Source organism: Pogoniulus pusillus, chromosome 41 (genome assembly GCF_015220805.1).
Source record: "Pogoniulus pusillus isolate bPogPus1 chromosome 41, bPogPus1.pri, whole genome shotgun sequence".
Taxonomy (NCBI): domain Eukaryota; kingdom Metazoa; phylum Chordata; class Aves; order Piciformes; family Lybiidae; genus Pogoniulus; species Pogoniulus pusillus.
Genome location: NC_087304.1, coordinates 7,019,001 through 7,046,362, shown reverse-complemented (window position 1 = coordinate 7,046,362; position 27,362 = coordinate 7,019,001). Strand labels below are relative to the sequence as shown.

General features: G+C 62.1%; 1 protein-coding gene across 1 annotated transcript; it reads right to left on the bottom strand.

Annotated features, from left to right (window-relative positions):
* Positions 1–523: 523 nt before the first annotated feature.
* LOC135192067 (AN1-type zinc finger protein 5-like) lies at positions 524–14,207 on the bottom strand. Its single transcript, XM_064174899.1, has 7 exons — positions 14,116–14,207; positions 13,239–13,537; positions 11,551–11,720; positions 8,844–8,937; positions 8,090–8,208; positions 4,860–4,970; positions 524–2,804 (listed from the first exon to the last, which is right to left on the bottom strand). Exons 3-7 carry the CDS (start codon positions 11,699–11,701, stop codon positions 2,656–2,658), a joined length of 624 nt encoding a protein of 207 aa, XP_064030969.1. The 5' UTR covers positions 11,702–11,720; positions 13,239–13,537; positions 14,116–14,207; the 3' UTR covers positions 524–2,655.
* Positions 14,208–27,362: the final 13,155 nt, after the last annotated feature.

Sequence of the window (27,362 nt, the reverse complement as noted above, 5' to 3'; positions counted from 1 at the left end):
GAGTCTCGATCCCCCCATCCGCAGGCTTGGTAAGATCAAAGGATCTGCCCCAGCACGGAGCCCTGGCAGCAGCCCTGCTGCCCAGCTGCACCTCACTGCCTGCCCCCGCACCTTGGGCACAGCCTCTGCCTCTTCTGAGCCCAGACAGGGGGAGGTGTCTGGAGCCAGGGCCAAAGCCAGCGTGGGGCTGTGTGGGCCCCAGGGTGACCACGCTGGGGAGCCCCAGCAGTGTGTGCTGGGAGGGAAGTCCCCACACCCAGAGGGGATTTGGTCCTCCAGGGCCTGGGGGTACAGCCCCAGGACACAACCTGAGCACTGGGGTGGTAGAAGAGAAGCTGAGTCCCTGTGCCCCCAGCCATGCACTAGAGAATGGCAGGGGTGGGAAGGGACCTCTGGGGCTGAGTGCGAGCCCCATGCCAAGGCAGGGCCACCCAAAGAAGCTGGGGCAGAGCTGCACAGCTGCCCTGGAGCCCAGTGCTGGCTGCTGTGCCACATCCACGCCCACAACGGAGCAGCCACAGCCTCCAAGCAAACTAGACTGTATTCATATTTACACTTACCAGGAGGGAGGAGAGGAGAGGGAGGAGGTGGTGGAGGAGCAGGCAGCTGCCAGCTGGCTCTGAGTTCTCCCTCTGCACCCCGGGAAGCTGCTCCCTGTATCCCCAGGGCCTCTCACCGTGATCACAAAGCAAGGGCTGCTTGAACCTCCTCCTGGTGGCTCATCCTCGGCCCACGCCTCGCCGTGACACTTGGCCTTGCCACGCTGGTGGCCCAGCACTAGAAGGTGCTCTAGACCTGAGGCTGATGTTCTGCAGCAGCCAAAACCCAAGGGAGAGGCAAACATGAGCTGGCCTGGCCTCTGCTCTGCCCCAGGATGGGGCTGGCATCACTTCTCGGAGGCCAGAATCCTTCAGGCAGTGGCACTTGGCAGGAGCTGCTGCAGGGCCTGCACTGCTCTGGCATCCCATGGGCAGCCCCAAACCCCACAGTCCCTGAACTGCCCCTGGCAGGAGCTGCTGGCATCTCCCTCAGCTGCTCTGCTCTCACTGCCCCCATACGAGCTGATGCCAAGGGAAAGGCTTCCAGAGCATGGGATGGGCAGGAGTGGGGCAGAGGCTGCTGCTCCCCCCCGGGGACTCCTCCAGCTGCCTCTGCTGTTCAGAGCCCCACAGCCACCAGCTGGCTCCTGGTGTCCAGGTTGGAGCTCAGATCCTGAGCCCAGGTGGGTGCAGAGCTGGCTTCTGGTGCACCCCGGAGCTGCTGCCTGCCCTGCCCTGTCCTTGCTGGCAGACCCAGACTCCCCTATGCAGTGTCTGTGGAGTGCTGCTGAACCCTTCCACCCCAGAGCCTTCCAGGTGCCTTTTAGGGACACCTCAGTACTCTGTGCACGTTCACTGGACCCCCAACACTCTGCTTTGCTTTCCCTTGCTCCCTGTACCCCTCCCTGAGCTTTACAGCACTCCCAAGAACTCCATTTCAAGTCTTTCTGTGGCCCCATATGACCCCAGGTGCCTCTCCCTGCTCCCCAGAACCCTCCATGGGCTCCTTTGAGAGCCCTCACCTACACTCCTGGGCACCTCAGTGCCCTCCTCATGACTTTTCCCACACCCTGCAGCCCTTTTCATGCTTTTCACTGCACTCCAGATGCCTCTGTCCAGCTTTGGGAGCATCTCCCAGGGATCAGGCCCTACTTCTTGCCCCGGGGGACATGCAGAGAGGTGGAGAAAGGGGCAAAGTCCTCACCCAGTATCAGTGCAGCCTGTGGGGGAGGAAGGGTCCCCAGCGGGGTGCAGGGGCAGGGGAGGAGGCAGAGGTTTGATGAGCTTTGTGCAGAACTCCGGTGAGAAAGAGGTGAGTAAGGCAGAGGGCATGGAGGAGACAGAGGGGAGGGGAGAGGTGCAGGTGGGCACAGCCTCCCCGGGGCACAGGCCAGAGGTTCTCTGGGGGTGCTGAAGCATGGAGGGGCTGGTGGAAAGGTGTCCCTGGCTAGCCTGAGTCCCACGGGTCATGGTGAGGGGCACGAGGCAGTGAGTGGCACCTGCCCAAAGCCCTGCCCTGCAGCTGCCTGGCACCAAGAACTCCCCTGCACTGGTGCCCTGCTGCGCCACCACCTCGGTGCTTCCACAACAGCGGCGGGGGGGGGGGGGGGGCGGGCATCTGGGGTGCCAAAACTACAGAATCCCCTTCTGAGCATCCTGGGGGTGGGAGGCAGCCTTGCTGCCCAGGGGTGCCCAGCTCCTGGCTCTAGAGCTGCCACAGAGGCAGAGGGAGCGAGGTCTAGCGGCGGCTCAGGGCTCCAGCCGCGAGTCCCCGGCGCTGGCAGGACTGGCAGCTGCTGGCAGGAGGGAGGCTGCCAGGCGAGCCCTGCTGCCCATGCCATGCAAACCACCCGGGGACAACGAGTCCGAAGGGCTCGGCGCCGGGCAGCAGCGGGCGGCAGCGCCTTTGCCCCCGGCCGGCGGGCGGGGGTGGGCTGAGCTGCGGGCGCCGGGCGGGAGGGAAGGGGCAGAGGTGCGCGGAGTCCGCGGGTCCCGGTGCGCTGCGGAGCCTCCGTCACACCACCGGGGAGGAGGAGGCGGGAGGAAGAGGAGGAAGGCTGGGAGGAAGGGGAGGAGCACCAGGCCACCGGGCTGCAGTCCGAGCTGCTCAGCCCCCTCACAACTTCTGGATCTTTTCGGCCACAACGACAGGGTTCTCCTTGCGGATCTTCTCGGCAGCCTCTGCCTTGTAGTCGTAGGGGCAGGAGTGCATGTCGGAGTAGCGGTGGATGGCGCAGAACAGGTGCCCGCAGCGGCAGTCGAAGCCTGAGGGGAGGAAGAGCAGAGGCAGAGCTGCTTCAGCCTTGAGAGAGCAGCAGCAGCATCCCCCCGGCTCCTGCCTGCCGGCCCGGGAGAGCAGCCCCGAGAGCCACGGGGATGCCCTGTCCTGGGGAGGAGAAAGGGAGGCAGTGTAGGGGACAACCACAGCTGGCACAGCCCCTCCTGTGAGGGCACCAGCTCCAAAGAGCTGCTGGAGAGGGTCCAGAGGAGGCTGCAGAGCTGCTGAGGGGCCTGGAGCAGCTTTGGGAGAGCAGAGGCTGAGCCCTGGGGCTGAGCCTGCACAAGAGCTGGATTCTGTGCTCTGGGCAGCTCCAGCTGTCACGGTGGTGGGAATCAGTCCCAGAGCAGCTGCTCCCCAGGCCTCTGGGGCCAAGGCCATGCTGGGATGCACAGTGCCAGATTGCTAATCCCGGGCAGGCTCCCCAGGCAGCCTGAGCTGGCTGCAAGCTCTGCATGCCAGCCTGGCCCCCTGGGCACCTGGCAGCAGCATCTGCAGTGCCCAGCAGCAAGCCAGCATGCAGCAAAGCCTGCACCTCGCTCGGATTTGAGCTATTTAAGCCTTCAAAATTCATCATTCAGCCCCTCCCCGGGCAGGCAGGGCTGGGCAGCAGTGCTGCTGCTATCACAGCACAGTGGCAGAGGTAGGCAGGAGCAGGCAGGGGGTTTGCTGCAGCACAGATCAGCCCTGGCAGTGAATCAGGCTCCTTCCCTTCACCTCACCCCAGCTGCAGGCTGTAACGACCCAAACCACTTTGCCAGGAGGTGCCAGGTTGCTCCTGTTTGAGAATGCTCATCTGATCCTGAATGCCCTCAATTAGCAGCAGCTCTCTGCAGGTTAGCTCCGAGAGGAAGCTTCTTGTGGTAGGGGAGGAAAAACAGGAGGAAGGAAAAAAGGGGAGGAAGGAGGGAGAGAGGAGAGGGAAAGGCTCTGTCAGCTAAAGCGCCCTCCCTGCAGCCATGACAGCACACAGCACCCTGCCCGGGCTCAGCTACCCAAGCCACCTTTGCTCCAGGACAGCTCCTCACACCTCGGGCACAATGGGGTCCACACTGCCAGGCCACCCGGGTCAGACCCTGCCAAAGGCACTGGGGTCAGTGCAAGGAGAGCTGGGTCCAGTCCCTGCTGCTGGACACCTCCTGCACAGCTCTAGAAGTCACTTTTCCCCAGGAGCTACACCCACAGGCAGCCTGAGCAGGGGCAGAGCTGGACCCACAGGCAGCACTGCCTCTGCTTCTACAAGCAGCAGGAGCAACCCAAGAGGCTCCTCTCAGTTCCACAATCCTGCACCCAAGGGACAAGCAGGAGACTCCCCAGGACACCACCTCAGTCACAGACAGCACCGGGCTGGAAGGGACCCTCAAGGGCATTTTCTCAACCCCACAGCAGGGACAGCTCCAGCCAGAGCAGCTGCCCAGGGACACAGCCAGGCTGAGCTTGGATGTCACCAGGGATGGGAACTCAGCCACAGCCCAGGGCAGCCTGTGCCAGTCTCTGCCCACCCTCCCTGTGCAGAGCTTCCTCCTGCTGCCCAACCCAACTCTGCCCTGCTCCAGCTCCAAGCCACTGCCCTCAGCCTGTCCCCACAGCCCCTCCTGAGCAGTCCCTCCCCAGCAGATATTGAGCTGCAGCTCTGAGCTCTCCCTGGAGCCTTCTCCAGGCTGCACAGCCCCAACTCTGCCAGCCTGTGCCCACGGCAGAGCTCCTCCAGCCCCCTGAGCACCTTTGTGGCCTCCTCTGGACCCTCTCCAGCAGCTCCATGTCCTTGCTGTGCTGAGGGCCCCAGAGCTGGCCCCAGCCCTGCAAGTGAGGTCTCCTCAGAGCAGAGCCAAGGGGCAGGGTCTCCTCTCTCCACCTCTGCCCACGCTGCTTTGGATGCAGCCCAGGCTGTGATCTGCCTTCTGACAGATCCATTTCCAGCTCAGAGCTTCCCTTCCTCCTCCCCTGTGTCTTGCAATGTGAAGTATCTTTCCAGAGGGGCATCTCCAAGCACTGAGCCAGGCCAGCAGGGCAGGAGGCTGTGCCCCCGGGCAGGCCCTTACCAGTCAGCCCAATCTTCTTCCTGCAGCTGAAGCAGCGATTCTTCTTCTGCTTGGGCTTCTCTGCCGCTGCCTTCTCCTCAGCAGCGCTCTGGGGCACTTCCAGCAGGGTACCTGGAGCAGAGGGAAGGGATTTGCAACAAACCACCCACCACTTTGTCTGCAGGAGCTGCTCGGTGCCCTGCTGCCTGTGCCAGATGACTCCATCTGCACATTGCCCCGTGGCCAGTGTCCTGATCTGAGCGGGAGCAGAGCTGCTCCTGGTCAGGATTTGGCTTCCCAGCTCAGTCTCTGCCCGGGGAGGCTCCTGCTGAAGCTCAGGACAGGTTTGCACAGCCAGAGGCTGCTCTGGGCAGTGAGGACACGGAAGGAAAGAGCTCCTGACAAGGGCTGGGCTGCAGAAATGCTCTGGCTTGGACTTGGTCCTGGGCAGACCAAGGGCACTGCCACAGCTTGTGCTCACCTTCAGGAGCAGGAAGGCAGAGGTGGGCAGCGCAAGTGACCCTCAACTGCCCAACAACAGACTGCAGCCCATGGATGGCATCTTCAGGAGCAAGCCAAGGGATCCCCGAGGTCAAGCTTCTTCTTCAGTGGTTGGCATCAAGGAAGACTCTGCCCCTTCTGCCTCTGATCCTGGTCCATGTGTTCCTGAACCTAGTTACAGAATCTAGCTCCTGAATCCAGATCCTGCCTGCTGCTGAGCCCAGTCTGGGACTTCCTCAGCGCCTGCCCTCAGAGCCACCACTGCCAGCAGGGCTGGGCTCCATGCTGACCTTCCTGTCTTCTATGTATGCCATGGCCTAGGCCCAGCTGCTTCGGTCTCTGTCCTACCCATCAGTGTCTCTCTCTCCCTTTGTTCCCTTTGGGAAGCACAGGGGTTCAGAGAGCCTCTGGCACTCCTCCAGTGGCCAGCCCAGGCCTGGCCCTTGGCACAGCCCTACTTGAGACTTCAGATTCATGGAATGGGTTGGGTCAGAAGGGACCTTAGAGATCATCCAGTGCCAACCTCTGCCATGGGCACACCTCCCACCAGCACAGGGTGCTCAAGCCTCATCCAGCCTGGCCTCCAACACCTCCAGGGAAGGGCATCCACAGCCTCCCTGGGCAATCTGTGCCAGTCTCTCCACCCTCATTGTTGAGAATTTCTTCCTACTCTCCATCTTCCTCCCTCTGTCTCCATCTCCCTAATCTCAGTCTCCCCTCTTCCAGCTCAAAGCCACTGCCCTCACCCTGTCACCACCAGCCCTTCCCTGCCTTTCCTGAAGGCCTGCCCTTAAGGTCCTTGCCTTGTAGCACAAGATCTGCCTCAGCCAGCCTCAGCTTTTCTGCCTGTTCCAAACTGCTGAAGTCCAAGGCTCAGACTCCAAGGAGTCACTGGGGTTTGGCTATGGCACACAGAGTGTGAGGAAAGGTAACACCAAGCACAGCTGCCAGGTGCTTGCCAGCAGCCAGCCATGGTCTGGAGAGTGCCTGCACACCACTGAGCTCCGCGGCTGAGCCCTGAGTTAATCTGAGCAGGGCGGGGAAAAAACCCAAGAGGTTAACCCCTTGCAAGTCCTACTAATTGTTTGTGCTGCCTCTTATGTAAGTGCTCCTCAGATGTAGGTCTCAGGATGCTCTGCAGATACTCATCACTGCCTCTGAGCTGCCCAGAGGAAAACTGAGCCCTGACAGGCCATGGGTAAAGGTCACAGACGCTGAGCATATTTCCTGCAGCTACCTAAGCAGGTCACAGGAGCCAACAGGAGGGAGGAGCTGCAGCTGCTGGCAGACACTCACCTGCAGAGCTGCCAGCCAGGCTGAGCAGACAGAACTTTGTGCTTCTGACCCTGGACAGCCTTCTGAAAGCCCCACGAGGGGCAGGCTCCCCCACAGCCTCCCCGAGCCTCTCTGCCACCAGACTGGCTCTCATCAGCCTGCTCTAAGTTGCCTTTTGGGCCTGCAGGCCAGGGACTACCACACCACAGTACCACAGAGTGCTTTGGTTGGAGGGCAGCTGGAAGGTGATGATCCTCAGACTCCCCTGCCACGGGCACCTCCCACCAGCACAGGCCCTGAACACGTCCAGGCATCCATGACCTCCCTGGGCAACCTGTGCCAGTCTCTCCCTAGCCTCACTGGCAAGAATTTCTTCCTCTTCTCCAGTTTCTCTCAATCCAAGGTGCTGAGCTGTGTGGTGAGGAAGCCTGGGGGTTAGCAGCCAACATCTCAGAGCTTTTTAGCTGTCAGCTGAGGTCGAGGAAGGTGAGCCCAGGGCACTTGGTTACAGCTCTACTGCAACACCTTGGAACTCAGTAACACCCCAGGGGGTAGGGATGCCCTCAACACTTGGGTACCCTTTATGGGCTACTCACTCCAGGGGCATTGGAATGGGTCCAGAGAAAGGTGACAAAGCTGGGACAGGGTCTGGAGAACAGGGCTGGGGAGGAGCAGCTGAGGGAGCTGGGAGTGAGTAGTGTGGAGGAGGCTGAGGGAGACCTCACTGCTCTCTGCAGCTCCCTGAGAGGAGGCTGCAGCCAGCTGGGGGCTGGGCTCTGCTCCCTAGGAACAAATGACTAGACAAGAGAAAATGGTCTCAAGTTTCCCCAGGGGAGGCTTAGATTGGACATGAAGAACAACTGCTTCACCTCAAGGCTTGCCCAGGCCTGGCCCAGGCTGCCCAGGGCTGCCCAGCCCTGCAGGGGTTTCAGATCTGTGGTGCTGAGGGCCAGGGTTTGGTGGTGCCCCTGGCACTGCTGGACCCAGGGTTGGAGTGGATGATCTGAAAGGTCCCCTCCAACCCAAAAACCTTGATTCTAGGTTTCAAGGCAGCACTCTGCACCCAGGGTGACAGCAGAGGGGCAGATGTGACTCCCCCCACACTGGATGACAACACCCAGGCCAGCAGCCACCCCAGGGCAGCATCTCAGACAGGCCCACCCTGGCTCTGTCTCCCTTCCTCCCTCGAGAGCCAGCAGGGAGCTGCAGGCAGCAGCAGGCTGTGGGATGCTCTGGGCTCCCTGCCACTCCCTGGGAGAGGCGTCACAGGAGCTGGTGCTGCTGCCAGGCAGGGCTGGCAGCTCCTCAGCCCACAGGCCAGCTCCATGGGCCTGCCCTGGGGCTTTTCTCTCCTCCCTGCTGCAGAAGCAGATGAGCTGTTTCTCCTCAGCTGCCTTTGCTGGGGGCGCCCCTCCCGTGCTCGAAGGCAGCCACCAGCACTCAGCCTTCCGCAGAGGCCACGCCCATCAGTCTACCTGATGAGGAAGATGCTGATGAGACTTCCTCTGCCTTGATGAGTTCCTCTGCCTCACTGCTGGCTTCTTCCCGGGATATGCTCATGGCAGTCATCTGATGGGTCACAGGAGTCTGGGCACTGGGGGCACAAACAAACACATCAAGCAGAGGGCAAATGCAAAGGTTGGTGCTGATAAACAGCTGCCTGGGAGAGACCTTCAGCCCAGACTGTTAATTTCATGACACTCAAGAGGCAGTTCAGGAGTACAGTAGGCCAAATCCCCTTGAGAATTGGGATCAAAGTTCTTTGTAGACAGGAATAGAATCAATCTGTGATGATCTCAGCTTCCTTTTCCACCCAGCCCTATCTCGAAGGCAACACAACAGCCCAGGGAACAGTTATGAGTCAGGACTGTGAGTGATGGCAGAGCTCAGTGCAGGACAAGCTTCCTGCCTGTCATATGGCACCAAGGTCCCCGAGCCTGCTGCCAGAGCTTCCAGACTGGGAGGTGCTTTCACTTCAGACCCAGTGGAAACCAAAGTCTAACACAGCCAGGGACAGAGAAGGGGCAGTGGCTCGCGCAGGACCCAGATGCCACTAAGCTTACTACAGCTGTTAGCTGCACATCTCCAGGGACACCTCCATCTCCCAGGCCAGTCAGGGCCACACAGAACAGCTCTGCAGATGCCCTCAGCCTGAGCAGAGACGAGAGCCTCCCCCTGTGCCCCAGGGCTGGCTGCAGATGCAGAGCCCAGCCCAGGCTGTGCCCCTACCTGGCTTTTGCATCCTCAGGCGTGGAGTCCCCCTCCGCACATTGCCCCGCAACGGGGTCTGAAGCCATGGGGCTGCTGCTGGGCCCAGTGGGTGCTGCAAGACAAGGGCACAGGCTGGTGAGCCCCTGTGAATGCCAGCAAGACCCTCAGGTGCCTGGCAGCCAAAGATTAAGCAGGATGAGAACTTCCAGCAGGATTTGGAGTCCTGATGGCTAGCAGGAGGGCCCAATCCTGCTGGGATCACTCTCACAGCTCCCAGTCACACACTCTCCTCTGCTTTTGTCTACAGAGGGCAACACAGCTGAGCTGGATGCACCTCACCAGGACTCAGAGCAACTTATCTCATGTCAGAGCAGGAGTGGGTGCTCGTAGGAGGACCACAGCACTCTGGGAGGAGCTGCAAGCCTCGTTTGTGGAGCCCTGCTCAGCAACTCGGGGTCGGAGAGCTCCCTTTGGAGAGACAAGGACCTACCTGCAGCAGCTGCATGCTGAACCTGGCACCCACACAGCCCCAGGCTCTGCAGCACCTGGGGGTACTGGGGGTGCAGAGCTGGAGGTGAGCTGGCACTGAGGGGGATCCTGCCCCTCTGATGTGCTCTGCTCAGACACCCCTGCAGTGCTGGGGCAGCTCTGGAGCCCTCAGCACAGACAGGGACCTGCTGCAGCAGGGCCAGAGCAGGGCACAGCAGTGCTGGAAGGGCTCTGCTGTGAGCCCAGGCTGAGAGCTGGGCTTGGGCAGCCTGCAGAGGAGAAGGCTGCAGGGAGCCCTTCTGTGGCCTTGCAGTGCTGGAAGGGCTGAGCTGAAAGCTGGGCACAGACTTTTGAGCAGGGCCTGCTGGGCCAGGCCAAGGGGGGATGGTTTGGGCTGCGAGAGGGAGACTGAGTGGAGGGAAGGGAGAAATGTTTGCCCCTGAGGGTGGGCAGAGCCTGTGCCAGGCTGCCCAGGGAGGTGGGAGCTGCCCCGTGGCTGGCACCACTGCAGGTCAGGCTGTTGGTGGCTCTGAGCAGCTGCTCTGGCTGGGGCTGTCCCTGCTGGCTGCAGAGGCTTGGACTGGATGAGCTCCAAAGGTCCCTTCCCACCTCAATCACTCTTTTGAGTCCATGATTCTTGGGTTCCTTCTCTCCCTCAGCACTGCAAAGCAAACTCTGCCCCAGCAGCAACATTCTCCTGTAGCAATGAAGTGCTGCAGCCACCAAAACACCTCCAAAACAACCTCTCCAAAGCAGGAGAAGCAGTGCCCCACCTGGAAAGAGCTTACTTGGCCTCAGCAGAACTGTGCTGGCTTGTGTCAGGGAGGTCTAAGTCAGGGTCCTCATGAAGACCCTCTGCAGGAGGAGCCAAGTTCCCTCCTGACTTCTATTTTTGGGTGGGGAATTCAAGGAAAGGCACTCGGGGGCAGCACTGGGGAAGGTCTCCACAGGGTAGTGCCCACCAGCAAAGTCTGCACAGGAGGCACCTCCACAACCCCTCAGCAGCAGCAAATGCTGTGAGTGATGGAGGAGCTCCCTGAGCAGCCAGCTGTGGTGTGGCAGCTACCCTCAGCTGCAGGAAATAACCTTTCATGTCACTGCTCCTGACTGCAGTGCTGCTGATAGGAAATGAGACCAACCCAGAAGACCAAATGCTTCCTAAATTAGTAACATTCCAGTTCAGGCATCTCTCTCTTGTGGCTCCCAGCAGTCAGCAGCTCACTGAGGGAGCAGGTCATAGGGAAAAATCTGTCAGGGGGCTCCAGGAGCACTGGGGAGGGACTTTGGACAAGGCCTGGGAGAGCCAGGATGAGGGACAATGGCTTTGAGCTGGGAGAGTGGAGAGGAGGAAGCTGTTGAGAGGGTGTGTAGAGACTGGCACAGGCTCACAGGCTGCCCAGGGAGGCTGTGGATGTCCCCTGCCTGGAGCTGTTCAAGGCCTTGAGCAAGCTGTGCCGGTGGGAGGTGTCCTTGCCCATGGCAGGGGTTGGCACTGGATGAGCTTTAAGGTCTCCTCCAAGCCAACCCATTCTCCGACTCTGAACTCTGTCTACTGGAAGCTGCTGGCTGGGACAGGGCTGCAGACAGCTGGGACTGGGAAGAACACAGCTGAGCCCCTCAGAGGGAAATGAAGCACTCAAAGGCTCAGGGCTTTGGTTTTGAGGCTGGGGTCTGCATGGAGCAGGCAGGAGTTTGGTGTCTGCAAGGAATGGGGAAGAGTTTTCTAGGAGAGAGTAAAGCTGTGGGTGGCCAATACCAGCACCCTGGTACCAGCACCCCAGCACTAGGGACTGCCACAGCTGTCTGCTGAGGAAGGGCTGAGAGGCCTGGAGCTTTCCAGGCTGCTGGAGCTGTTCAGGCTGGGGAAGATTTGGAGATGTTATTGATGCTTCCAAATATCTGCAGGGTGGGTGTCAAGAAGGAGCCAGGTTCCTTCCAGGGATGTCCTGTAGTAGGGCAAGGGACATCAGACACAAGCTGGAACCCAGAAGTTCCACCTAGACATGAGGAAAAGCTTCTTCAGTGAGAAGGTGCCGGAGGGCTGGAGCAGGCTTCCCAGAGAGGCTGTGGAGCCTCCTTCTCTGGACGTGTTCCTGAGTGATCTGCCCTGGGGGACCTTGCTCGGGCAGGCTCGATCCTCAGAGATCCCCTCTAACATCCCAGGACTCTCCCAGGTGCTGAGCAGAGCCTGCACGGCGCAGCAGAGGGAGGGAGAGGTGCCAGACGAGTGCCCTACCCGAGGGGCTGATGCGGTCGCTGCTCTGCTGGCGCTGCAGGAACTCCTTGTAGCAGACCGAGCACATGCCGCTGGTGCGGGCGCTGCCGTAGAAGCCGCAGCCTGTGCTGCACAGCAGCGGCGCCTGCGTCGGGTTGGTCTCCTGAGCCATCCTCCCGCCGGGCACCGACCTGCGGGCAGGGAAAAGGAGGCAGCTGTCAGGGCTCGGAGCGAGCTCAGGGGACGCAGCAGCTGAGGAAGGAGCACAAAGGATCCCAAGGGAGTCCTGTTCCTGCCTGTGCACAGGGTCCAGGGGCCACTGAGTGCTCAAAGGGCTGGAGAAGCTCTGCTGTGGGCACAGGCTGGCAGAGTTGGGGCTGTGCAGCCTGCAAAAGAGAAGGCTCCACGAGGGAGACCTCAGAGCAGCCTTCCAGTGCCTGAAGGGCCTGCAGGAGAGCTGGGGAGGGACTCTGGACAAGGGCCGGGAGCGGCAGGCCGAGGGACAATGGCTGTGAGCTGGGAGAGGGGAGAGGGAGAGTGGAGAGGAGGAGGAAATTGTTGAGAGGGAGAGTGAAGAGAGGCTGGCTCAGGGAGGCTGCGGATCACAGAACCTTCTGTGCCTCCCTGGAGGTGTTCAGGACCAGGCTGGAGGAGGCCTTGAGCAGCCTGTGCTGGTGGGAGGTGCCCCGGCCCATGGCAGTGGCTGGCACTGGATGAGACATTCAAGGTCCCTTCCAATCCAACCCATCCTGTGATTCTGTGAATATCCAGGGCTGGAAAGCAGCTGCAGGATCTGCTTCCTGGGGCCTCCAGGCACCCATAGCTCAGCTGCCAGAGACTGCCCAGAGCCAGGCTGCAAACCAAGAGCAACCAGCCCCTGGTGCTCCCTCCTCGCCCCACGAGGCTCCCCAACCTCCCAGGGACAAACAAGCACACAAGACCCAAACAATTCGCTCGGCAGTGGTAACAAGAAGTGCCATTGTGGAGCAGCTAATGACTCCTGCTCAGGCAGAACAAAGAATGCTCTCAAGCAGCAGTGCCCAGCCTTATCAGTCCCGTTCTGCACCGGGTTTGTTCTCCTTTCCAACCCGTTTGACTTTTTTAGTTCTCAGGAAGATGATGTAAGTGGTGCAAAAAGAACCTTCTGAGTCAGTCCTGACACACTCCTGCCTTTCCAGACACACACACACTGCTCGGCACAGCCTGCGAATGAGGCTGGGGCTTCTCTCCAGCAGCAAGATGTGGTCCTGCTTCCCGAGGGCAGCAGCAGCCACCACGGACCCTGCCTTTTCACATGGATCCCAAGATCGCACTTGGCTGCCTCCAACCCCAGGGACTGGTCCCTGCCACCCACGCGTGGGGTAGTATTTCCACAGCTGACCTGCACCGCACCCTTCCAGCCCAACCCCCAGGCACCAACTCGAGCACCAGCAAGCACACAGATGTGTGCCCACAGCGTAGCTCGGCTGGAGGACAGGGGCAGGGGACGCCGGCGGCAGCCTGGCTCCCGCAGTCCCCAGCAGCGATCCCCTGCGTGGGGGGCACAAAGCACAACCTACACCACACAGCCAACCCTGCTGCTTTCTCCCAGGCTTCGGTGGCAGGGCGGCTGGAACGAGATGATCTTAAAGGTCCCTTCCAACCCAAACCACTCTGTGATTCCACGAGCCCCACTAAGGGCACAAAGAACAGCAGCATGAAATAATTACCCTCCCAGGAGCACTCCCGTGGGATGGAAGTGGATCAGCTCTGGTTTGTTTCTCCTTGTCCTCAGCTGGGCGATTCGAATCTCCTCGCCACACTCGTGGCTCCCCTTGCCGAGCTCAGACCAACGTTCCCATCACAGACCGGAGTCCTTCCCAGCACAAGCAGACCTCTCCTTCGGCACCAGCAGCCAGGGAGCCTCCTCCGCACCGGAGCCGGCAGGCTGGAGCCCCGCAGAGGAACCGGCTGGCAGCCACTCCACACGCGGGTGGGTTTCAGGAGTCACTTCGGGTTTTGAGCGTCCCTGGAGAGAGATGATGACGACTGCTGTGACCTCGGGCAAGTCCAGCTCCCCCATGCCAGCAGCCCAACGACGACCTGCCCTGGGCAGCTCATGGCTTCCCAAGCCAGCTGAAATGAAGACCCGCCCGGGACACCGACCCGCCCGGGACACCGACCCGCCCGGGACACCGACCCGCCCGGGACACCGACCGGCCGCGGGCACCGACCGGCCCGGGACACCGACCCGCCCGGGACACCGACCCGCCCGGGACACCGACCCGCCCGGGACACCGACCCCCGCTGCCCCCGAGCCCTGGGCCTGGCCGAGCGGCGCCCCAGGCTGAGCGGCCAGGGAAAGCCCCAGGCCACCACCCGCCCCCGCCGCCCCATCCCGTCCCAGCCGCTGTCCGGGCTAAGGCCGCCGCTGCCCCGGAGTCTTCCCGGACACCCCCCAAGTCCGTCGCAGCCGCGCCCCGCGCCCCGTTCCCGGCCGCGGCAGAAATCGAGGCCGAGGCTGTGCGGCCTGCGCGGCGGAGGCCAGGCCGGGCCAGGCTGCGCCGGGACGGAGCAGGCCGCTGGGCCGCGCCGGGCCCCACTCACCGGCGGCAGAGGCGGGCGGCCGCCGGGCCGGGCCGGGCCGGGCCGGGCCAGGGCGGCCGCCGGGCAGCTCAGGCAGGCGGCAGGCGGAGCAGGCTGCCGGGAAACATGGCGGCGCTGCCGGCGGGACCGCGGCCCCGAGCGCCCTCCCCCGGGGAGGGCCCGGCCCGGGCGGGACCGGGGGGACGGGAGCGGGACCGCGGCCGGGGCCGCACCGGGCTCTCGGGGGGCGCCGGGGGCGCAGCTGTGGACAGGCTACAGCGAAGAGGCTGCGACCTCCGCCCCAGCTCTAGGGGCAGGGTCTGTGGCCCCTGCCAGCTGCGGGGGCCGGGATCGAGGTTTGGCTCATCTGTAGCTGCTGTGCGTGCAAGGGCTGGGACACAGCAGACTGCCCCGAGAGAGGATCCAGGGCACCCTGCTGCGGGCGCTGGAGCCAGTCGAGCCAGGTGCGGGAAGGGGCTGAGCCATGGCTCAGGGTTGCCACGACTCAGCTCGTCGCGGGGCTGAGCCACCTCTGCGTGCCCCTGCCCAGGGTCTAGGTCTGGGCTCTGTGCCCTGGGGCACAGAAGAGGCTCACAGACTGGTTCATGCTGGAAGGGACCTTTACAGCTCATCCAGCCCAGCCCCTGCGCTCAGCAGGGACATCCCCAGGTGGAGCAGATGGCTCAGAGCCCAGGCAGCCTGGCCTGCCGTGGTGCCAGGCGTGGGGCAGCTCCCACCTCTCTGGGCAACCTGGGCCAGGGTCTCACCACCCTCAGGGGCAAGAATGTCTTCCTTCTCTCTGGTCCAGGACTGGGGTCTGTGCCCGGGGTCCTTGCTTCCCACTGCCCTCAGAGGGTACCCAGGGCAAATCACCCAAGGAGAAAGTGCCCCTTGCCCAGCCACGGGCTTGGGGAACGCCGCAGCCCGCGCCAAGCTCTGCTGGGGTGCCAACCATGCTCCTGCTCTTGGTGTCTGCGAAGGACTCTGTGTGTGGCCCCAGGCCCTGGGCAGGTGCTGGCTGCAGGCTTTTCCCCATGTTTCTAAGGCCAGGCTGGATATGGCTCGGGGCAGCCTGCTCCAGTGCGAGGTGCTCCTGCCCGCGGCAGGGAGCTGGAGCTGGGAGAGCCTTGGGCTCCCTCCCAGCCCCGGCAGTGCTGTGATTCTGTGGCACGGACGAGGCCGCGCTCCCGGGGCAGCTCTCAGGGTCACGTCGAGCAGCCGGTGGTGCAGTTGGGTTCCTCTCCGGTGCCCGGTGCGGGAGAAGAGCTCCCCCGGGGGGCTGGGCGGTGGCGTCCGAGCGCCGCCGGCTCCCTTGGGCCAGCACCGACGCGATCCGCACTGGCCGGCTCTGGCCACCAGGTGGCAGCAGGACCCCACACAAAGGTGCCCTGCGCCCAGCAGCCGCTGCCCCTGTCCCGGGCACCCTCCCGGGCACACAGCGCTCGCCGCCAGCCCGGGCTCAGCAGAGCAGGGTGGGTTCCGCTAGGCACTGGAGCCGCCCTGGGCTAACGAGGGTCAGCGAACTAATGAGAGCCACTTAGCTAATGAGGGACCCTTGGCTAGCGCAGGCGTGGGGCTCCGGGGCAGAGACCCAGCCCAGGGTGCGCCTGACCCCCACACAGCTGCTTCCCAGCAGGTCCCCTCTCACCTCTGCTGGCGCAGGAGGTTGTTCCTCCTGTGTTGCAGGGCCCTGCACTTGCCCTGGCTGGACACTGAGCTTCCCTCTGCCCAGCTCTGCATCCTGTCCAGGGCCCTCGTAATGACAGCAGAGCCGGAGGGAGGTGGCAGCCACTCCTCCCCCTTTGGTGCCAGCAGGCTCAGCAGGCTCCGTTCCTGCACCCAGGGCCGTGATGAAGATGCTGACCAGGCCTGACCCCACTCATGACCCTTGGGGAAGGCTGCAAGCTGGAGGCCTCCAACTAGACTGCACCACGGCTCGCCCCCCCGACCACTGTCCTCCAGCGAGCCCTCAGCCGCCGCAGCCCACCCAGCGCCGCTGGGGTCACCCACTGCTGTCACTGCCGGGGCAGCCGAGACAGGAGCTGCCTCCCTCTCTGCCTGCTGCCTCTCAGCCTCCTCCCCAGCGTCTCCTCCACCTGGGTTATCTAACAGCCGTGGCAGAGCCTCTAAATGTCACTCCCTAACGGGAGCAGGGCGCGGGGGGGTCGCTGGGGCAGCACCGGGAGCGAAGCAGCATCGATCGCGAGCCAATTATCAGCGTTACCAAAGCAGTGCAATTAAAGGCTGAGGCCACAGCTCCAGCCTGCTGCCAGACACGGGGCTCGGCCCGGCACAGCCCCCCGGCCCCCTGCACGCATGCCTCGCGTCCATCCTTCCCTCTCTCTCCTCACAACCATCCCTCCTCCTCCCTCCTCACAACCATCCCTCCTCCTCCCTCCTCACGTCCATCCTTCCCTCTCCCTCCTCACATCCATCCTTCCTTCTCTCTCCTCATGTCCATCAACAACATCAAACGACCTGACCTGCAGTGGTGCCAGCCACGGGGCAGCTCCCCCCTCTCTGGGCAGCTTGGCACAGGCTCTGCCCACCCTCAGGGGCAAACATTTCTCCCTTCCCTCCACTCAGTCTCCCTCTTGCAGCCCAAACCATCTCCCCTTGTACTGGCCCAGCAGGCCCTGCTCAAAAGTCTGTGCCCAGCTTTCAGCTCAGCCCTTCCAGCACTGCAAGGCCACAGAAGGGCTCCCTGCAGCCTTCTCTGCAGGCTGCCCAAGCCCAGCTCTCAGCCTGGGCTCACAGCAGAGCCCTTCCAGCACTGCTGTGCCCTGCTCTGGCCCTGCTGCAGCAGGTCCCTGTCTGTGCTGAGAGCTCCAGAGCTGTCTCAGCACTGCAGGGGTGTCTGAGCAGAGGGTCAGAATCCCCTCCCTGCCCCTGCTGCCCACACTGCTGGGGATCAGCCCAGGGCAGGGCTGGCAGTGCTCAGTGCTGGCTCATTTCCAGCTTTTCACCCCCAGTGCCCCCACATCCTTCTCCCCAGGGCTGCCCTCCAGCCTCCATCCCCAGCCTGAACTGATACCAAGGGTTGCCCCAGCCCAGCAACAGGCCCTTGCACTTGGCCTTGCTGTGAACCTGATGAGGTTCTCCTGGTCTCACTTCTCTGTCTTGTCCAGGTTCCTCTGGATGGATCCCATCCCTCAGGTGTGCCAACTGCACCACTCAGCTTGGTGCCATCTGCAAACCTACAAACGCTGCTCCTGACCCCAGCGATGAGGACCTTCAACAGCTGCGGTGCCAGCACCACCCCCTGAGGGACACCACTGCCCACTGATCTCCACCTGGGCACTCAGCCACTGCCCACTGCCCTCTAAGAGTTCCTCGTCCAGTCCTCAACTCCCACTCTCCAATTCAGAGAGAAGGATGCTGAGGGGGGAACCATCTCAGCCCCCCGCCGGGCACCCTCTGCAGCTCTTCCCTGGCCCACCCTTGGCAGGTAACACATTGACCTAGTGCTGCTTCAGCCCCTGGCCACAGCCCCCCACGCCCCTGCCTGCATGACACACATCTGGGCAGGAAGAGAAGTGCCAGCCTGGGGGCATAAAGCCCTTTTAACAGGCTCAGTGGGTTAGAAACCCCCTGGCAATTACCACTTTCTCCTTGCCCGCTGCACACAAAGGCCTCTCCAGGGTGCCAGGCGTGTTCCTGACAACCCCACGGCGCCCGTGGGAGCCGGGAGGAAAGGAGGGACACAGGAGCCCTTTCAGCTGCTGCTATTTGGTTGCAAACTGCTTAATTTCCTGGACAAAATGATATTTTGTTGTTGTTGTTGTTGTGATGGAAGGAAGGCACTTTTTTGGCATGGTACAATCCCAGGGCTATTCATCCGTCGCCACAGCAACCAGCTCCATCAATGGCCACCAAGATTGAGGATGATTAGAGACAACATGTAAAAGGTGGAAGATGCTGAGCACCTCGCAAACCTCATCTGCCCAAATGACTTGAATTATCCTCATTATTTCTCCCCCAGCCAATTCTCTCCCCCGGGGCCGCAGGAGACATCACTGTTATGTAAACAGGGGAGAGCTGAGTCCTGAGAGCAGCAGGAGGAGAAGGGAACAGTCCTTGCTGGTGGGGACTGACCTGCAAAGCTCGTGGCACAGAGGATGAAACCTTCTGAGATGCTCAAAGAGCTCCAAATGTCTTCCTGCGGCAGGGCTGTGGAGGAGTGAGGCCATGCTGCTGCTCATGGGCTGGCAGGATGGGGTGGGCCAGAAGGGACCTTCAAGATCATCCAGTGCCAACGCCTGCCATGGGTACAGACACCTCCACCAGCACAGGCTGCTCAAGGCCTCGTCCAACCTCATCTATAACACCTCCAGGCAGGAGGCATCCACAACCTCCCTGGGTAACCTGTGCCAGTCTCTCCTCACTCTCCCTCCAGACAATTTCTTCCTCCTCTCCACTCTCCCTCTCCCCTCTCCCAGCTCACAGCCATTGTCCCTCAGCCTGGCACTCCCAGCCCTTGTCACAAGTTCTTCCCCAGCTCTCCTGCAGGCCTTTCAGATACTGGAATGCTGCTCCGAGGTCTCCCTGGAGCCTTCTCTTCAGGCTGAGCAGCCCCAACTCTGCCAGCCTGTCCTGCTGGGGCAGCAGGAGGCATGGCTGAGCTCTGGGGTGGGGTGGCCACAACCTCTGCTTGCCCCAGGACCTTGCACCCTCCCTTAGCTCTGCCCTGAGCTGTGCTGCTCTGCCCATGGTTCTCCTGCCCCTTTCCCCTGCCCTGGCTGAGACCCACCCTGAAGTATTGTGTCCAGTTATGGGCTCCCCAGAACTCCCCAGAGGGATGAGGAACCACTGGAGAGCACCTGGTGGAGGCTGCCAGGGTGCTGAAGGGGCTGGAGCAGCTGTGAGATGGGGAGAGGCTGAGAGCCTTGGGACTGGGCAGTCTGGAGGGGAGAAGGCTGAGAGGGACCTGAACAATGTCCACAGGTGCTACAGGGGGGGCAGGAAGAAGGTGCCAGGCTCTGCTCAGAGGTGCCCAGCAACAGGACAAGGGGCACTGGATACAAACCAGAACCCAGGAAGTGCCACCTCAACATGAGGAGAAACTTTGGTGAGAGTGACAGAGCCCTGGAGCAGACTGCCCAGAGAGGTTGTGGAGTCTCCTCTGGAGACCTTCAAGATCCACCTGGATGTGTTCCTGTGAGCCCTGCCCTGGGTGGCTGCTTGGGCAGGGAGGTTGGACCCAGTGGTCTCCAGAGGTCTCTTCCAGCCTCTACCACTCTAAGATTCTATGATCCTTTGGACATTGCAGGCAGCCTCGACCCAGTTTGCCCTTGGACCACTTTAGGAACCAAGCCCCTCACCACCACCACCTGTTTTGGGTGTAAACCTGAGGGGAGCAGGTCACTGGGGCCTGGTGAGGAGGTTCCAGTGGAGGCAGTGTCCGTGGGACTGTGCTGAGGGCTGGCAGCTGTGAAACTTTAATGCCCACCTGCAATATTGATGCTGCTGTGCTCAGCAGGGCAGCAGCTGTGCACCACAGGCTGAATATTTCATGGGTGGCTCCGTGCAGGGATTTCGGGGGTGGGAGGGGTGAGGGTGTCCTCCACTGCTGCTGCATCCCAAGTCTGAGCCATCTGGAGTGCAAGGGGGTGATGACAGCCCCGAGTGCAGCCAGAGCTCCAACAGAACAGTCCAGAGGTGCCCAAGGGGGAGAAGTGGCTGTGTCCTCTGGGCACCTCTGCTCCAGGGCAACTGCAGGCCCTGTGTGCGGGGCTGGAGGGCTCCATCCTGACTCCCCAGACTGCTGACAGTGGATGTCCCCCAGCCCAGGCCCCCCAGCACCGGGACACGAGGGACAGCTCTACTCCAGCATAGGACAGTGGCTGTCCCTGGGGCGGGGGCTGGTCCCAGGGGGTGAACCTCACACTGCGTTCTGACCTCACACCCCTGTGCTGCCGGAGCCAGCAGACAGCGCAGAGCCACCACCACCATCCCCCACCCAGCCTCACATCGCTGCCCTTGTGCAGCCTCCTGCCTGGGTCTCGCCCAGCTGCCATCGGTCCCCACCGCGTCCCGGGTCCTCCTGCTCGGATAGCATCCCCTAGCCACGATGCTCACCCCAAACCCCCACCTGCCCCAAGCTCTCCAGGCTCATTTGGGTCCTGTCTTCTCACCAGCAGCCCCAGCACCCCGTAGTCAAAACAGAGACAGGCCTCTTGCAGGGGGCACGGCTCTGATCAGGCTTGATTGAAGCCGATAATTAGCAGCGGGAGATGAGATCAATGAGGGGACCTGCTGCAGCTGGGGCCGGGCATGGCAGAGCTGGGGCTAGGGATGGCTGAGCCGGGGCCGGGGATGGCAGAGCTGGGGTTAGGGATGGCTGAGCTGGGGTTAGGGATGGCTGAGCTGGGCCCCTCCTAGCCAACCTCCTGCCAACGTCTTGCCCCTCTGGCATCCCCCAGCATGGCAACTCCGGGTCTCTGCTCTCCTCATGCATCCTCAGAGGATGGGAGATGCACACCCAAATGAGTTCCCACAGGGAGCTGGGGGTGACGAGGGAGAATAACTCCCCCACCCCACAGCCTCCCAGGCCATGCTGCTGCTGAAGCTGGGGCTGACTCTCCAGGTCTGGGAGCTGCAGGGTGGGAGAAGGAGTTAATTCCTACACCGAAAAGCTCTTTGCCAGCATCGCGTCTCTAATGGAAGAGTCATGTCGGATTAGCGGGCGGCGGGGCGAGGCGCGCAGAGAGCGCCCAGCCTGCCGGCGCCCGGCCCCGGGGAGAGCCGGAGCAGCCATGCGGAATGGCAGATCTGGGCCACTGTGCCAGCACCGGCTGGGGTGGGCTTCTCCGAGCCGCCCTCTTTACCAAGCGGCTTCCCGCTGCCGCTTTGTGCCCATCCGCACCGCCTCGCTGCGCCTCCGAGCCGGGAGGAAAGGGGGTTCGAGTGGCAGAGGCACCCCGAGGCATCGCTGGCTGGCAGCTGCGGCGAGCGGGCGCTGCAATCCAATCGCCCGAGGGCGACAGCGATGCCCGGGCGCTGGAAAGTGGGTCAGGCACATTGGACACCATGTGTCCGCCTCCCCTTTCACACTCCTTATCGCAGCCCTGACGGTAAATAAACAGTCCCTTGTCGCCCCAGCAACCCAGGGCCGTGCCGGGAGCGGAGTCCAAGGTGAGCCATGGAGCTGCCCATCGGAGCCAGCTCAGCTAGCCAGGAGCCTAGAGGATGAGCCACAACCTCCAGCCCATCGGCAGAGCCTGGGGGAGTTGAGGCTACCCAGCAGTTGGGAAGCATCATCCCAGCTGCCAACCTGGATGCGGTGGAGGAAGTCTACTTCTTGGTGTGGTGGTGCCTCTGCGAAGGGCACTGAGGTCCTCAGAGCTGCTTGGTGCTTCTGGCACAGCCCAAGATGGGATTCTTGACAGTGAGGGTGGGGAGACACTGGCACAGTGCGACAGGAGAGCTGGGGAGGGGCTTTGGACAAGGGCTGGGAGTGCCAGAACAAGGGACAGGATTTGAGCTGGAAGAGGGGAGATGGAGACTGGAGATGAGGAAGAAATTCTAGAGAGTAAGTGTGGGGAGAGACTGGCACAGGTTGCCCAGGGGAGGCTGTGGATGTCCTGTCCTTGGGGGTGTTCAAGGCAAGGCTGGATGTGGCCTCGAGCAACCTGGGCTGGTGGAAGGGGTCGGAACTGGATGATCTCGAAGGTCCCTTCCAACCCAGCCCGTTCTGTGAACCTGTGGAGTGGGAATGTTTGCCCCAGAAGCACACCCAGGTGCTCAGGACACCTCTGCGGTGAGCGTGTCCCTGAGCCAGGCTCCCTTGGGTCCTCAGTAGCAGGACCTATGGCTGAAAGCCTCAGCACATCCCTGACCCAGTGACCCAAAAAACCGAGGCATCCCAAGGGATCCATCACCTGGCCAAGCATCCCCCTGGGCAGGTAACCCCAGCAGCATTCCCTGGAGAGGGCTGGGCTGCCCTGCCCCCCCTCCAGGCCGCTTAAATCGAGCAGAGCTCTTTGTTTTCTGCTTTCATATTATTTAATTCTCCTCTCCTCACTTGCACTGCAGGGGCAGTGGCTAAGCCTGGGGCTTTGCTAAGCTGGGATCGTATTAAAAGACCAGAGAGGAAGAGAGTTTCTGGAGCTAAGCTGCTTGTGGTAACAGAGATGGATTTAAGGAAACTGCTCCCAGAGCGATATTATTGCCCCGAAGCAGCTGGGGTGAGGGGAAAGGACCTGGGCTGGTGCCCTTTGGCACTGGGATCGGAGTGGAAAGGGTGGAGGGGGCTTGACTGAGGCCACCTGGCAAAGGCCCATGGGGTTGCAACCGGGGCTGGGACATGCAACCACAGCTGGGACCTGCAGCTGGGGCTGGAACCCACAGCTGGAGCTGGGACATGGACTTGCAGCCAGGGCTGGGAACCCACAACTGGTGCTGGGGCCACAGCTGGGGCTAAGGACCCACAGCCAGGGCTAGGACCCAGAGCTGGATCTGGGGACCCACAGCCAGGACTAGGACTCAAAGCTGGGGCCGGGACATAGACCTGCAGCTGGAGCTGGGAGCCACAGGCAGGGCTGGGACTCGGAGCAGGGGCTGGCACCGTCCCGCTGGGTGCCGGGCAGGCGGAGCGGGCAGCTCACCTGGCCTTTGGCTGTATTAAAAGCTAAGTCCTCCGGCATGGCTTTTTCCAGAGCAGGAGCCAAAAAGGTGCTTACGGGGCCGCGGCGGGAGCTTGCCAAGCCCTAATTAGAGGCGCTCAGCGGTGAGCGCGTTAATGCGCAACCTTTCGCCTCTGGAGACCGGGATTTAAACCGCGGCGAGATCGCCAGCGCTGGGCTGGGGCTGCTGGGGTGAGAGAGGGGGAAAGCTTCCTTTCCCTCCCCTCTCCGTGGCAGACAGGGAGCTGCCAACGCTCCCCGGCCCGTCGGTGTGCCCTGTCCCCAAGGGGACTGCTCAGTGAGACGCAGGTGCCCTGGGCCGGGGGAGAAGCTGGAGCAGATCCCTGGGCACTTTCCTCTCCCCTGCTCTTTCACCCTCTCTCCGCATTAACGCGTTAACTTCGGCCAGGAGCTTTTCCCACTGACCTACTGATCTTTCCTATTTCAGTCCCTGGAATTAAGGGATTGTTGGGATTAATTCGTGCTAAAGCCTCCAGATCAGCTCTGGAGCCCAGGTATGGGCACCGCGGGCAGCCGGGGCCGCTGGCCACGGGAGGAGGAAGCCAAGCGGTGGCCAAGGGCCCGTGCGGCTGGGTGGGTGCAGCACTTCAGGTGCTCTCAGCTCCTTCTCCCCTCTCTGGGGTTTTGGACTCACCGCGGTCAGGGCTGAGAACCCACGCAGGAAACGGGTGGGTAGGGTGATAAGCATGCCCAGGAGCCCCCCCAGGGACGGATGGGTGCTTTGAGGACCAGCCCCATGCCGCCACGGGGATGTCATCGAGGGTCTGGAACTGGCCGGGGCTGAGAAAGGTACAAATGTGGCTGCAACAGCTCCTAAAGCCTTTCCTCTGGCTGCAGCTGCTTCCCGTGGAGGAACTCCCAGTGAGCAGTCAGGATGGCACCCCCGAGCCAGCACCATCCTCCTGCCACCTTCCTCATGCCATCACTTCTGGGATTCCACAGCTGCCCTCCATCAAGATCCCAGCACCCACATGGCTGCTCTCTGTGTGGCTCAGCCTCTGCAGACTTGCACCCCAGGTCCTGGAGCCCTCACTGCCAACATCCAGGGGGGGATCTGTCCCCACCTCGGCTGAGCCAGGGGCTGCTTTGTTTTCAGCATTTCCACAACATTCCAGTTTGAGGGCAAAAATATCCCCAAATATTCTCAAGTGCCCCCCAAAGATCCCAAATGATCTCCATTTCACCTCAGTTTGGAAAATGCCCTTCCACCTGGAGGGACACCCCTGGGGCATCCCCATGCCATGCCCTGGGGTGCCTGTGCCCCTCCTAACATGCCTCAGGTCCCCCCTCGCTCACTGCCAGGGGCAGGAGAAGCAGAATCAGACCAAACTCAGCACTTTTGTGGATGGGAAGTTCAAAAAGACAGAGGCAAAAAGAAAAAGGGGGTGGGGGGTGTGGGCGGGGGTGCAGGAAGAGCCCAGAACAGCCCAGAACGGCCCAGAACAGCTTTGAAGGTGCCTGGAGATTAACTCAAGGCCACGGTGGAGGCTTGGAGACTTTTACAGTGAAACCTCATTAAGGAGGGAGCTGGGGGGGGGGGGCAGGGAAATCTTCTAAGCAAGAGGAAAAATGTTTGATTCAGCAGAAAGAAGGGGGGGGAGCCCCCTCGCGTCCCCCCACTCCGCTTTTATCTGTCTCGGGGGGATCAGGGTGGAATTCGAAATCTGCCCCAGTCCTCCTTCCTGTTTATCTCTTAATTACGACGCTGGAGAGTCGGCAGCGCCGAGCCGTGCCCGGGCCCGCACTGAGCACAGGCAGGGGTGCCCAAGCTGGGGGGCTAATGCTGGAGGGGAGCCATCCGGGGAGCCCATCTTGAGCCCCCATGCAGCAGGGCTGAACCCCCGGCAGGGCAGCAGGGAGGGAACAGAAGGTAGTGTAGAGGCCAGGACCCTACTTCAGGCGTCATTTCTGCAGCGAGGTGTGCCAGGGCTCTGCAGCCCAGCCCTGGGAGATGCCACCTTTGCCCCCTCCTCGGGGACTCTGGAGGGACTTGGCAGCGCGATGGGCTCAGGGGAGGGTGGGGCGGCTGGGGTGGAGGCTGAGCTCCCCCGGAGAGAACCCCCCGGGGCGGCACTGCGGCTGCCCGCGGTTGCCCAGCACCTCGGCCCACTGACCTACTTTGAGCATCGCTGCGGCACCGGCGGGCGGGGACGGGAGCGGGGATGGGAGCAGGGCTGTGCAGATAGGAATGGGGATGGGGATGGGGATGGGGATGGGGATGGGGATGGGAGCAGGGCTGTGCAGATAGGAATGGGGATGGGGATGGGGATGGGAGCAGGGCTGTGCAGATGGGAATGGGGATGGGGATGGGAGCAGAGCTGTGCAGATGGGGATGGGAGTGGGGATGGGAGCAGAGCTGTGCAGATGGGAATGGGGATGGGGATGGGGATGGGAGCAGAGCTGTGCAGATGGGAATGGGGATGGGGATGGGGATGGGAGCAGAGCTGTGCAAATGGGAATGGGGATGGGAAGAGGGATGGGAACAGAGCTGTGCAGATGGGAATGGGGATGGGGATGGGAATGGGAGCAGAGCTGTGCAAATGGGAATGGGAATGGGGATGGGGATGGGAGCAGAGCTGTACAAATGGGAATGGGGATGGGGATGGGGATGGGAGCAGAGCTGTGCAAATGGGAATGGGGATCGGGATGGGGATGGGAGCAGAGCTGTGCAAATGGGAACAGGGATGGGGATGGGAATGGGTGTGGGAAGGAGGATAAGGACAGGATGGAGATGGGACCAGGGACACAGGTGAGGATGGAACTGGGAAGAAGGATGGGGACAGTCAAGTCGTGCTGCAGCATTGCAGTGAAGCAAGGCTCCATCCTACTGCATGGGGACCAAAACCCACAGGTCCATGCCCCCTCTACACCCCTAACAAAGGCCCAGAGGCCATTAATTGCCACCCCAGGGCACAGGGTGACAGAAATGCCCTGCCTCTGCCCACAGCAGTTCTGCAGCCATAGCTCCAGTCAGCCCTGTTGTGCTGCAGGGTCCTGGGTGCCCCCGGGGCCGGGCAGTGGCTGTGGCACTGAGCGCCCCCGGGGCTGGGCACAGCCATTGCATAAGATCCAGACAGGTCTTCTGTGAGCAGGTCAGGCCAGCGCAGGGCTCCGCTTACACCGGCCCCGCTGCCGCCCCCCCGCCCACCCCCCGGACTCCACCGGGAACAGACACAGCCCTGCACAGGCTGCATGGACCCACGGGCACCCTTCCTGCTCCCTCAGTTTCCCCTTCTCAGTGGTTTGCTTTGCACCTGCCACCCACCTGCATCTCCGCCCCACAGCCTACCACAGCCCCACCACAGCCCCAACGCAGCCACAACAGCCACAACAGCCACAACACAGCCACAACACAGCCCCACAACCCCACCGCGGCCCTGCCACAGCCCCACAGCACAGCGGTGCCAGCCTTTGCACAACGATGCCGTGGGGCAGTGACTCAGGCAGTGCCAGCAGGGCCACGTGCCCAGTGCCATGCCAGATCCAGCCAGCTGCCAGGGGCTGGCGTAGGCACCAAAGCCATGTCTTGTCCCCCGTGTCTGAGGGCACAGTCCCTGTCCAACAGACCCCCCAGGCTGCACCACTGGAGAGCTCCATCAGTGCTGCCATGGAGAGGGCCAAGCAGTGCCCCTGTCCCCGGGTAGGATTCTCCATGGTGTGACCCACAGCCACGGGGGCCACTTTATGGCTCGGTGTCTTCCTGCAGCCCCCCTCTTCCTGCTGCCCACACCCACCCCTCCTGCACTAGGGAGCAGGACCTTCACCCAGCCCTGAGACTAGAGGCTGTCACAGGGCACACCCCCACACTGGCACACAAGGATGAGGTTTGTGGGCACAGATGCCATGGCCCCTGTCAGCAGGCTGCCCCTGTGCCCTGCTCCCTGCTGGGCAGGTCACCCATTCCCGACGAGAATGTGAGTCACTGTGAGGTAAAGCCACCTGGCAGTGCCCATGGCAGAGTCACTGCAGAGCCAATGGCTGCCAGCTGGCTGTGCTGGGGCTCCCTGAGCACAGGCAGGCTGATGGGGCAGGCTGGCACAGCCCTGATGGGGGCTCAATGAGCATGGGCCAGGCTGGCACAGCCCCAAATGGGGCTTAGTGATCTGCATGGCTGGGCGAGGGACAACGCTGGGCTGGCAGAGAGGTTCCAGGCTGGGTGGGGCAGGAGCAAGAGCAAACAGTGATTAAGGTGTGGTGGTGCCATCCCGAATTCCTGCTCACCTCCAGGCAAGCCAGAGACTGACAGGGCCTATTCTGGCAGCAGAGCCCAGCTGGAGTGTGCCCACAGTGTGCCCACAGGCTGGCAGGGCCCCATCCTTTGTCCTGGCCCTGACCACAAAGAGGCCATGCCAGGGAGGAGAGGAAGGAGAAGGATTGAATAGCAGAGGGTGGCAAAGCTTTTGCTGCTTAGCCATTTCCTCATGCCCAGATCTGCTGGTGCCTCCTGTACTGGGCTGGATCCAGGCCTGCTGGACACGTTCCTGGCATCACCCAGGCAGGTGCAGCTCTCAGCAGTGAGCCTGGGTAGCCAGGCACTGGGTGGCAGCTCTGCCCGCCCTGGGGTCAGGGTCTCTGCACTGAGGTGCTAGAGCTGGGGGGGCATCAGGCTCCACATCACAGCAT

Coding starts and splice junctions, on each gene's coding strand:
- LOC135192067 (XM_064174899.1), bottom strand. CDS start 11,701: ATGGCTCAGGAGACCAACCCGACGCAGGCGCCGCTGCTGTGCAGCACA. Junction 8,938..11,550: donor CGACCGCATCAGCCCCTCGG/GTAGGGCACTCG, acceptor CTTGTCTTGCAG/CACCCACTGGGCCCAGCAGC. Junction 8,209..8,843: donor CCTGAGGATGCAAAAGCCAG/GTAGGGGCACAG, acceptor TTGTGCCCCCAG/TGCCCAGACTCCTGTGACCC.